This window comes from Pistacia vera, unplaced genomic scaffold (assembly GCF_008641045.1).
Source record: "Pistacia vera cultivar Batoury unplaced genomic scaffold, PisVer_v2 Contig222, whole genome shotgun sequence".
NCBI classification, from domain to species: domain Eukaryota; kingdom Viridiplantae; phylum Streptophyta; class Magnoliopsida; order Sapindales; family Anacardiaceae; genus Pistacia; species Pistacia vera.
The window spans coordinates 813,584-825,715 of NW_022196027.1; the positions used below are offsets into that span (position 1 = coordinate 813,584).

General features: G+C 35.3%; 2 protein-coding genes across 2 annotated transcripts; both read left to right on the forward strand.

Annotated features, from left to right (window-relative positions):
• The first annotated feature begins 4,272 nt into the window (after positions 1-4,272).
• LOC116130523 (thermospermine synthase ACAULIS5-like) lies at positions 4,273-6,778 on the forward strand. Its single transcript, XM_031416258.1, has 9 exons — positions 4,273-4,613; positions 5,022-5,088; positions 5,170-5,264; positions 5,359-5,461; positions 5,591-5,679; positions 5,777-6,009; positions 6,099-6,157; positions 6,239-6,375; positions 6,476-6,778. The coding sequence occupies exons 1-9, from the start codon at positions 4,471-4,473 to the stop codon at positions 6,558-6,560; spliced, it is 1,011 nt and encodes a 336-aa protein (XP_031272118.1). The 5' UTR covers positions 4,273-4,470; the 3' UTR covers positions 6,561-6,778.
• A 2,617-nt stretch (positions 6,779-9,395) lies between these two features.
• Positions 9,396-11,082, forward strand: LOC116130528 (suppressor of disruption of TFIIS-like). Its single transcript, XM_031416262.1, has 8 exons — positions 9,396-9,557; positions 9,650-9,715; positions 9,805-9,902; positions 10,014-10,051; positions 10,151-10,238; positions 10,333-10,542; positions 10,633-10,698; positions 10,800-11,082. The coding sequence occupies exons 1-8, from the start codon at positions 9,527-9,529 to the stop codon at positions 10,971-10,973; spliced, it is 771 nt and encodes a 256-aa protein (XP_031272122.1). The 5' UTR covers positions 9,396-9,526; the 3' UTR covers positions 10,974-11,082.
• The last annotated feature ends 1,050 nt before the right edge of the window (positions 11,083-12,132 follow it).

Consider the following 12,132-nt stretch of genomic DNA (forward strand, 5'->3'; position numbering starts at 1 on the left):
AGTCTAATACATGAAGAACTTTAGAAAGGTGAATTCCATTATCCAGATCAACAGAGCCAACATGCCTAATATGGGTTCTAGTGCCATTTGCTAAGCCTACAAGGGATTTGGATGAAGGTTCTATGAGAAGAGGGGAATTTAAAAGTGCATAATTTGAGGTCATGTGATCTGTAGCTCTTGTATCTATGATCTATCCATTATCATCCAAACAAGATAATAAGGTAGTAGATATACCTGCAAGATTAGCGGTTGGAGAAGCAATGTTTTCTTTTCCTAGCAACTGAAGGATCTGATTGTATTGCTCGGATGTCAAGATTGGTCCAACCATCGTATTAACATTGTTAACATCAGAAACTTCCGAAGTTGAATTCTGAGTCTGCACCTGATTAGCTGAAAACTTCAGTTTTGAGCTTGTTTTGCCTCTTGTAAACTGGAAATCCACAGTGTAACCAATCAGTTTATAACAAGAGTCTTTCTTATGCCTAGGTAAGTGACAATAGTCACATTCGACGTATGGCTTCTTGCCTTTGTACCTCTGTCCCTGATTCTGATTCTGACTTTTATTATTGTTATTCTAAGCATAAAGGGTTGTGGTCACCTCTGAGTTAACATTCATTCCAGTCAAAACCCTTTGGCTTTCATCCTGATTCACTACCGAATATGCTTGTTTTACAGTTGGCAGAGGATTCATTAGCAAAATCTGACTACGTACCATCGAATATGACTCATTTAATCCCATCAAGAATTGCAGTAATTTTTGTTGATTGAGATGTTCAAGATACGCTTTTGCAGAGATGCTATCAAGAGCAGGTATGCTGACCAAGGAATCTAGCTCATCCCAAAGTGATTTGAGCTTATTGTAATAGATCACCACTGTGCTTGTTCCTTGTGTCAGATTCACAATTTCGCGATGAATGCCAAAAACTATGGTGCCGTTAACCTTGCGGTACTGTTCTTTCAAATCTTGCCATACTTGGGAAGCAATTGTCGAATAAACAATGTTGTTGAAGATTTCTTTAGAAACTGAATTGAAGATCCAAGCAAGGACTAAAGAATTGCATCTCTCCCACTGTGAAACCAAGCGTGAGTGCACTGAAGACTTTGTACAGGTTCCATCAGCAAAACCTAGCTTATTCTTTGCTCATAAAGAAACCGTCATTGCTCTACTCCAGATTCCATAGTTTTCGGTGCCTATGAGCTGCTCAGATACAAGTACAGACCCTGGCATGTCCGAAGAATGAACATAGAAAGGCGGGTTCGAGTCAACTACAGGAACAATTGATTCTTCATTTGATGTTGTCATAACAATTGATTAGTATCTTCAAGAATCTTGAGTTGAAAGATGCAGAAATTCGAGCTTTAAAGAGCTAAAAAAATGCAAAAATTCAAGCTTTAAAGAGCCAAAAATTGTTGAAATTCGATCTTTGATAAGTTTCACTACAATGAAATGGAGTAGATTTTGAGCTCCTTTGAGCTTTACTAGAACAGAATTAAGTATTTGATTGATCTGATTTCATATCGAAATGCTGAAGATTTGTGCTCTGATACCATGTTGAAGAAATTGAGAGCAATAAAGAAGAAAGAAATTGGGGAAAATTATGTTCTACTTTTCTTATTACGCTTGACTGCTTATACACTACAATCATTAACCATACAACTTGCTTGAGTTAACAAATAACTCTAGTTACAATAAAGTCAACTAATCAGCTAACTACCCAACTAACCAAACTACTTATCTATACAAACTAGCCACAATTAACTTTACAACTTATACAATTAACAGTAATAATAAATTAGAACAAGAAAATGGAGAGAGAATTTTTTAGTATCTTTAATTAAATTTGGTAAAAAGCTTAAGATATTTATTAAAATCAACGACGACAGATAACCAGTTCTGAGGAGAAAAATTGATGGATCAGTCATGTTATCATGTACATATCGATGACTAATTTGGTGCATCAACATCATCTTCTAGCTAGGATTAAAATTAGAGTTAACGACTTTTTCCCACCCAGAAAAAAAGTTTAATGACACTTTCCCACAGACTTTTAAAATACCCTTTTATTACCTAAATATTATGTTTCTCTATGGTTTGGGTGGGAAATATAGTAATTTATGAAGAAAAAAAAAAGGCGTTTTTTTCTTCTCTTCTTAGCCGCTTCCATTATTGGCAATTGCTATCGGTGTTGGAGAGTGTCGATGACCAAAAAATCAACAAACAAATCACAAATACTGCAAATAAACATTCCTCAATCATCTTTCAACCCAACAAACGCAAAAACTAAATGAATTTAATCAAACCCAATTAATCGATCAAAACTCGAAAAACCCTAGGGTCGGGAAGTTTCAATTGTTGCCGATTTGTGAGCAAATGGGATCGCGAATGTCGGGGCTTTTGGAGAGGAATATCCAGGGAGTCGATTAGCGGTGATAGGGACGATTTCCAATAACGGAATCGATCAGAAAAGCACACAATTGGTTTGCACGATTCTTGCCCTTTTTCGACCAATTCTGGCGTCGAAATTCTCTTTTGAGAGCACCAATCAACTCATCGGCCCCCCATCTCCAAAACCCCCAACCTTTCCGATGCCAATTGCACGCCGGTCGCCGCTCTCCACCACCTAGGGTTTCACTTTTTTGTGCCGATTCTGCTTGATTTCAGTAGCCAAAATCCAATCTTCCACCACACTTTCAACCTCCAATCTTCCCTCTTCAAAACCCCTCAAACCTCGATACTTGATTACTCATCATTTGTCAGTCGTGAATCGCCACCCTCTGCCGTTCGTGTCTTCTGGAATTTTAATTTTTTATTTCATGTGCAAAATGTTTGTTGATCATTCTATCCTTACTTATAGCGAACTTTTGACCATCTTACCCTTCCTTACAACGAAAATTACTAACAAAATGGTATTTTGGGTACTAAAATGATATTTTAAAAGTAGGAGCATGGAAAAGTGTTACTAAGCTTTTATTTGGGTGGGAAAAAGTCGTCAACTCTTAAAATTAAGGTTTATTTAATTTTACCGGGCAAAATCTGAACCATTTTTAGTGACAAATAATTAACATGGCGAGTGGTGAGCATGTTCGTCGACCTGGCATTGCCATTTGCCAAATTGTTAAAATGAATATAGGAAATGGATTTTGGAGAGTAGGTGTGGTAAAACATGAGGGAAACAAATTGATACTACCTTGCTTAAGGCAATTGAGGACTTGAGGGCCATCATAATTGGGTGAATCCTTCATCATCATCATCATCACCACACCCAAAACTCTCTCTCTGTATAAAAATGATTCATTGCATTCATAGTTGGCCTGCAGCTGCCTGGAGAGAACTATATATCTTCTGTAGTGAGCCCCTTTAGTGCAGAGAGAGTATTGAATTACATCATGCTGATGCTGCTATTACATCACAACTTGAAACATGCTTGTGGATTCCATTGATCAAATCAGACCCACATGATAAAATCACAAGATGGAATCATATGTTGCCACTTGGCAGAAGAGGCATGATATAAATACATATAGCTAGGTTAATTAATTTATTGTTTGTTTTTATTATATATTATCATGGTGGGGTTGAAATTTAAAATTTTTTTTTTTTTAATTTGTTTTCGTGTTTGGAGAGGATTGATGATGGGTTTGATGGTGATGGTGGTGATGATGAGTGCGCCTGGCATAGCACGCCCTTCTTCTTTTGAAGCAAGAGAATATGATGATGGTTTCCACTGCACGCTCTCTAATATCTCCAACCAAGATTTGCACACATTCCTGAATGAATTATAATTATAATTATAAAAGAATACCCAGAATTTTCGGTAATTTGGCACTCCCCATTAATCATCATCCTTTTTCCTTTTTCCTTTCATCCAAAAGTTAATACATTACGATCATCATTAACATATGCATGCCATCTTTTGAAGGTTTTGTCCATATACTTGTTCTTCACATGCATAACCCTATGTGTCTAAATCCAATTGGGTTTCTTAGAAGAGTTTCAAGACTGAATTTCAAACCCCATATTTTCAACTCTACCCATTAATACACGTAAATATACTTCTCTGTACATGCACATGGCAAAGAGCATCACGTATGTTAATTGGAGAAGAAACCCCATGATATAATATTATGAATAAAAGGATGAAGTAGAAGACGACAATTGATATAACCACGCGACCAAATCATCTATTCAAATCCTACACTGTCTTTGTAATATATATATATTTTTTTTTTTTTTCTTGTCGAAAATCTGTAAGGATTTTTGGCTCTTTTGACTCCTAAGCTGTAACCACACTAATTTCGATAGATTTCACAACTCTGCCAAACCCAAACCTCATCATGATTCTTTTTCGAATTTCCTGCCAACTTCCCATTTAAATTCTGCACCTACTCTTCTCCTCTCTTCATCACTTGCCTCAGCTTTTCACTCTCTCTCTCTCTATCTACATTTCAATCTTTCTTTCGCTGTAGAAAATGGGTGAGATCTCTTGCTCTAATGGGATTACTGATAAGAATGGAGTTGATGGGAAAAGCCTTTCACTATCTGGTTATAGAAAGAGTTGCTGGTATGAAGAAGAGATTGAAGAGAATTTAAGATGGAGTTTTGCGCTTAATAGGTATACATATTTTTATTTCTTCGTTCATAATATTTAACCAAAAATATAATTCTATGTATCCTCAAAATTTATTGATCATTCATCTCTTTCATCTCACACTTCTTTTCTTGTACTATACCTTGAAGTAAATAAATTTCTATGACAAGATAGATATATGAACAAAATCTTTGAAAAATCTTCCAGAAGCAACACTTTTCATTGGGTGAGACAAAATGAAGTACCAGCTGTCCAGTTTGTTGCATATTATATTATAATATTAATACTGTTTTAAAGTTTCTTTAAGTAAAAAGAATCAATGGCTGAATGGCATGACCAAGAAAAGCTCGACAGGATATAATAATAACTCATTTTATTATTAATTACTTAGTTCGACAACTTTAACATCTAATCAATTTGTTCTTGTCGCAGCATATTGCATACGGGTGAGACACCATACCAGGACATCGCGCTGTTGGACACAAAGCCGTTCGGAAAGGTTTGCATAAATAAACAACTAAATGTTGAAGCAAAGTTTTAAAATATAATAAACCTAGAATTTCTGTGTTTTGTTTTACAGGCATTAGTAATTGATGGTAAGCTTCAAAGTGCAGAGGTAGATGAATTTATCTACCATGAGTCTTTGGTTCATCCAGCACTTCTTCATCATCCAAAGTAAATATTAATTTATTTTTTTTCCTTTTATCTTCCTTTTGTTAATTTTCAGCAAGGGATATTATGTTAATAAGCTTCCTTATTGTGAATTTAGTCCAAAGACCATCTTTATTATGGGTGGAGGTGAAGGTTCCACTGCAAGAGAAATACTCAGACATAAAACTGTGGAAAAGGTTGTCATGTGTGACATTGATGAGGTAATTTAATTTCTCATTCCATTTTCTTCAATAACTCAGCTTAATTTCCAATATATATATCATTTATCACGTTAGCTATATCATTAGAATGAGATTTCATATATAATTAATACATTTTCCTTGGAGCAGGAGGTAGTAGAATTTTGCAAGTCATACTTAGTTGTGAACAGGGAAGCATTTTCTGATCCAAGACTTGAGCTTGTCATCAATGACGCCAGGTTTGATTCATATATTTCCACAATGTTGCAGAATTATAATTACAAGCACAACTAGTTATTATTAAGCCTATGGCATTAATTTATGGTGGTGTTCCAGGGCTGAACTGGAGAGTAGAAAAGAAAGTTATGATGTGATAATAGGCGACCTGGCAGACCCAATAGAAGGAGGCCCATGTTATAAACTCTATACCAAATCCTTTTATGAGTCCACTGTCAAACCTAAGCTAAATCCGGGTGGAATATTTGTCACACAGGCAGGGCCTGCTGGAATTTTTACCCACACAGAAGTATTCTCTTGCATTTACAACACATTAAGGCATGTTTTCACGTGTAAGTAATAACCCTTATAGTATTTTCAATGTTGCCAATAATAATCAGATATGAATTAGTGTATAAACTTCTGCTTAATTGATGTGCAGATGCTGTGCCTTATTCAGCTCATATTCCTTCCTTTGCTGATACTTGGGGATGGGTTATGGTAATTAATTTCATTTATGTCAAAATATTATAACCAACCCTGTGGTGTGGTGAACTAAGAGTTGTTTCAAAATGTTTACAGGCTTCAGATTCCCCATTTGAGCTGTGTGCAGAAGAGCTAGACCTGAGAATGAAACAGAATATGAAAGGGGAAAACAAATACCTTGATGGCAAAACTATTTCATCTGCTTCAACTTTGAGCAAAGCAGTTCGAAATTCGTAAAGCCCAGACCCATATCCATTTAAATTGTTCAAACTTAATTGCATGCTAAATTACTATTTGTAAATCTTTCTCTAATTGAAGATTGGTGTTTGGCAGACTTGACAATGAGACTCATGTCTACACAGAAGGAACAGCAAGGTTCATATATGGACATGGAAGTGCCCACAAAAATCAAGCATGAGTTCGAATTAGAAGAAAAGATGAAGCCCTTACTAAACCAAGCACAGACATATAAGACTGAAAGTGGAACAATTTTTTTGTTTTTTCTTTTCTTTTTTAATCCTGGTTTCTGATCTTCTAATTAATTATCTATTTTCCTTTTTAATTTTGGTTGTGTAGCTACTCTGGAATATGATATTAAATATATGAATGCCATCCTAAATTTGTGTTCTCCTGGAACTCCCATGTCTACCTATCAGAACTTTATATACTGTTTAATTATTTTAGATATAATTGATTTACTTTATGCTAAAAAAGAAAGAAAGAAGTTAATTAAAGAACCCCGAAGGGTTGCCCAAGTGGTCTAGAAAATTTGTTCTCTTTATTGACTTTCTTGATTCAAATCACCTTGAGATCACTTACCATATTTGTGACTTAATTGGAATATTAGGCTTGTAAAGTGTTCAATGAACTCCGAAGATTAGTGAAGGTGCGCAAACTATAGCTTGAATATCCTGATTATCAAAAAAAAAAAAAAAAAAGTTAATTAAAAGAATTGAAACTCATCGACTTTCTCTATTAAGAGTGACCATTAGAGCTTTAATCCGATCGATAGTGAATGATTAGTTGAGGTGTACGCAAACTATTCCGAACACCCCATCATTAAAAATAAAAAAATAAAAAAACTCACTGACTTTCTTCAAAATAAATTGAAGGTTAAGGAATCATTTACATTAAGCTAAGGCTCCTTTCGATATGTTCTTAATTCCTAAAGTAATTAACTAGTAATTTGATTGATTTAAGTGAAGGGAAAAAGACATATAATATGATTAATTAAATATACATATCGTTAGATTGGATTTCATGTCAGCTTCCACACAAATTAGAAATTAAGTTTTCCAAATGAGTGAATGATTCAGACAGTAGCTGTCAAACAATTAGTTAATGGGTGGCGAAAGCCCTAATTGGCCCACCCATCAATCAAAACATTCGATCTTAATCCCACGTGCCAATCAATTATTCTCTTTGTCTCTATTTCTCTCCATGATATTAACAAATACTTCAATACAGAGGATAATAATTTAACAAAATTAATTATTTCTAAGTAATCGAATGGTTTTGAATGTATTATTCAAGAAGTTTTGAGTTTAAATTTTCTCTCAGTTACTAATAGGAGTAAGCACTAGAGCTCTTATCTAGTCAATAATTTTAGAGTCTCGTGAGATTAATTAAAATACGCGTAAACTAATCCAAATATTTTTCGATCATCAAAAATAAAACTATTCAAAGTCGTTTTCGGTATGTTTTTGGTGTGCTGCACCATATGACCCCACCACCGTCCAACAATCCTACCTTATCAATATTACATCATTTTAGTTGCACCGTTAATATTGTCTAATTCTATCTGTTTGCGTCACCAATTTTTCATATCAAAATAATTGTCCAATGCCATTTCTTCAAGTTGGAAATCTTTCTAATCACCAACTAATTATTGTAATACTAAAATTAATTAATTGATAAAATATCCTCATCAAAATAATAGAATCAAGAACTCTTTCTATAAATTCTTATATACAACTTTTTATGATACAGAATATAACACATTATATATATTAAAGAGATTAATATATTACTAGCATATGCTATGCCTAAAGTGCATACTAACATCATCACCATCAATCAAGATTCAACATTCAACTCCACCGCTCAAGATTCACCACGTGTACAAGGACAAACAAGAGATAGCTGGATATTCCTTAACCTAAGTCCAAGGATATTTTGTGTAGCCATCTGCCAAAATTTCATTTAATTTAAGAATACGGATGACAACTTTCAACGAATAAGAAGGAAGGAAGAGCTTCACCAAATCAATGCAATCTGTAAAAGTACTCATTATTTCAAGCTAAAAATAATATAAATAGGTAACTTCACTCCTCATAACGAGATCGATTCTTGAATTCAGGCACTCATTTTACAATAAAAATCAACAAAGACACACTATTAGCAAAATACTGGCTTACCATTCTCTTAGGATGTCCTGACCACTTGTAACCTTGAAAGATCATTCTCTTTATAATCTTCATTAGTGATCATACAACAAAGCATAATATAAATATAGTGGACGTAGGACTTGCTCATAGCATTCAAACCACTCTACAAGCTGATCTTGTCAACTTGTTATTTACGCACTAACTAATAAGTAAATTAATCACAGTATTATAAACACTCTTATAATCTTTCTTCTGTGTAATTTCTAAATCTCTTAACATTTTGTACGTTCGTAATCGTTTGTGTCAAAATTAAGCATCACGATCATCTTATTCTATGATTCAAAGAGGGAGAATTCATTAATAAAAAAAACTTTTAAGAATTTATTAACGTCTTAACTAACGCGTTTAGTAAAGTTATTTTCGGAAGATATTTAAAGACTTTACTTCAGGGTCAACATAAGGCAATTACAACTCAATAAAATTTAAGAAGAGTAGATCGATTTTACAACGCAATCCACGTTTCCAATTTGTACAACGCTCAAATTACATGGATGCCCTCCATTTACTATGCTTTAATATTTAAATATCTCAGAATCTGGCCACGTTATGATTGACTACCCTTATCTGTCATTCAAAAGCTATAACCTGATTGGACGGTGGACAAGCGGTCACAGGGCTAAATACATATGGGTAGTGTTAGTATCTTCTTTAGAAAATTAGGAAAGGGCAATTACGTCAATTTTCCTGAAATTTATATATAATATTCGACAGGCGTGTGGGCCCTTTTCTACTCGGCTTTTGTTGCAAGAGATTTGAACTATGAGTCAGCACAATCGTTCTCTGCTCTGTTTTTTCTTCAGCCTCTAAGCCTATAAAAACCTCTCTTCACCTCCTTGTCAAAGCCCTCGTTGCTTGTAATTGAATTATCTCATTCATTTCATCGCTCTCTGTATTGCGAATTTCACTTCATTTGCTTTCTCTTCTTGTTTCTTCAGCCATGGATTCTGCCTTCAACTGCGTCATGTTTGGTATATAATTCTCTGTTTCACCTCTGAATGCCTTTAGTTTTTGCCTGAAATGAATGGTCGTAATAACTTGTTTGGAGTTTCTTTTGAACCAGATTTGGATGACACTTTGTACTCTTCAAAAGTTGGAATAGCTGAAGGTGTCAAGAAAAACATTGAAGGTGAGGCATTAATTATGAACAAATTGATGTCAGTTTCAAGCTTCAGTTAAATTTTTAAATCACTGATTATTTTTCTTTACTTTTTTCAGAATTTCTCGTTGAGAAATGCGGGTTCCCAGAAAGTAAAGCGTCGACTCTCAGAGTTGAACTTTTCAAAACTTACGGCAGCACTCTAGCCGGTTTGCGAGTAATTTACTCTTCTTGTGCTCTCAATAACTTCCAAATGAATTAAATGAGCCAATTTTCTTCACATCAATTTTAATATTTTCTCCTGATTAGTTCTCTTAAATTGTTCCAGGTATTAGGCTATGATATTGATGCTGATGATTATCACAGGTTAGCCAAATTTTTTATTAAATTTAAAAAGACAAATATTAAAATATTAACTACATTTTATTTAATTTTTCTTCTTATATACAATAATTTGATCAACAGTTTCGTGCACGGAAGATTGCCGTATGATTTGATTAAACCTGATATTCAACTACGCAACATCTTACGTAGCATCCCCCTAAGAAAGATCGTAAGTGGATAAATGAAATTGGAAAAAAAAAATTGTTAATCAAATCGTCATAACTTTATTTAATGAAGAAATTAATTAATTTTTGAATTTCCAGATTTTCACGAACTCGGACAGGAACCACGCAATGAAATGCCTGAAGAGGTTAGCATTAGAAGACTGTTTCGATCAAATAATCTGCTTCGAGACGATGAATCCAAATCTCTCGAAAGCAACTCGTCCTGATGAATTCCCTGTCGTTTTGAAGCCATCAATGGACGCCATGAAAATTGCTCTGGATGTTGCTCGTCTTGATCCTCGCCGTACAGTAAGATCTCGTCAATTTTTCGATTATTAATTTTATTTTGAAAGATTCCGGTTGGCACATACTGAAACACATTTCGTCTCGTCTTGGCAGCTGTTTCTCGACGACAATGTTAAAAATATCGCTGCTGGCAAAGCTCTGGGGCTATGCACCGTTTTGGTAATTTCATGTTTTATCTTAAAATTGCCGCAACGTATATACACAACAACACAATTTATGTTTTTATTTATTTGTTTGTTTTATTTTTTTTGAAATTGAAGGTTGGAAAGACAGTGAAGATCAAAGAATCAGATTATGTAATAGAGAACGTCAACAACCTACCTCAAGTCATTCCAGAAATATGGATCAGTCAATCGGACGGTGTTGATGGAAGGATCGGCCGTACCAGGAGTGAACTAGAATCGATTCTCAACACGACAACTGTTGGAGCATGATGATCAGTTGGTTTCAAATAGGGCCCCACGGTGTACATATGTGCATAAGTGTATGAATATGAATTGTAATAAAGTATAGTGCTTTTAACTGTGAATAATTTTCATCAAATGCTTTCCAGAAGTTTCCATTTTGTTGTTGGTTGTTACAAACTTACAATTAATAGAATAAATAAGAGTAAACGACATGTATCCACCCAAGGTTTGGCGGATCTGCAAGTTTCACCCATGATTTCATAAATTCTAAATTATCACCCTTAAATTAACACTATTAATAAATTTTAACTTCTGATCCATTCACAAACAATGCTATTATCATACCGTCCTTGACTTTTGATTACAATGCCACCTAACCACCATTACCATCACCATCCATCCACCACCTTTTAACACCATCACGACCAAAACCCCACGGTCATCATCACCACCCATCACCATTCCACCCATCGACCATCATCGTAAGCCCTCTAAACCCCAAAGTCAACCCTACCACCACCAAATCACTCACAAATTCAGCCACAAACCCACTTAAAAACCACCACAAACTCTGCTACAAACCCATCAAAAAACAACCACAAACCGAGCCAACCACCATTCCACCCATCCACCACCATCGTAATCCTTCTAAACCCCAAAGTCAGCCCCGCCGCCACCAAACAACCAACACCAAATTACTCATAAATTCAACCACAAACCCACCACCCACTCGCAAACCTGAAAAATGAACCACGATCATGAGTAGGAAACGACAACCAGTGCGACTTGAGATGGTAACTGGTGTGTCAAGGGAGAAGAGAGGAGCTTGATGTTGGTGGTGGATGGCGAATTCAACGTAAAAGCAACAAACTCAGTCGTGTGTTGCAATGGAGAGATGCAATCAGGAAAGGTGGAAACAACAAATGTTGGTGGCAGAGCTGGTGGGGGTTTTGAAGAGGATGGTGAGAGGAAGATGATGATGGATTTAGGTGGTTTAATCGATGCTAAAAATCGTCTAGATCGAGCCTGAGAACAGTCGGTCGAGCAAGGCTGAGGGTCGCACAAACAATGCAAAAACGGTGCAAGATCAGTCCGAAAACGAACCAATCAGGCATGGGAAAGGTGCAATCGGTGATGAGAAGATGATTCCTACCAATTTTGGTGCAAAATCCGACTAAAATCCGAG

What these genes read in the sequence shown, in the direction of transcription:
- LOC116130523 (XM_031416258.1), top strand. Translation starts at nt 4,471, where the DNA reads ATGGGTGAGATCTCTTGCTCTAATGGGATTACTGATAAGAATGGAGTT. An exon ending in ACACAAAGCCGTTCGGAAAG is followed by an intron (nt 5,089 to 5,169) that starts GTTTGCATAAAT and finishes TTTGTTTTACAG; the next exon opens with GCATTAGTAATTGATGGTAA. An exon ending in GCACTTCTTCATCATCCAAA is followed by an intron (nt 5,265 to 5,358) that starts GTAAATATTAAT and finishes TTGTGAATTTAG; the next exon opens with TCCAAAGACCATCTTTATTA.
- LOC116130528 (XM_031416262.1), top strand. Translation starts at nt 9,527, where the DNA reads ATGGATTCTGCCTTCAACTGCGTCATGTTTG. An exon ending in TGTCAAGAAAAACATTGAAG is followed by an intron (nt 9,716 to 9,804) that starts GTGAGGCATTAA and finishes TACTTTTTTCAG; the next exon opens with AATTTCTCGTTGAGAAATGC. An exon ending in GCACTCTAGCCGGTTTGCGA is followed by an intron (nt 9,903 to 10,013) that starts GTAATTTACTCT and finishes AAATTGTTCCAG; the next exon opens with GTATTAGGCTATGATATTGA.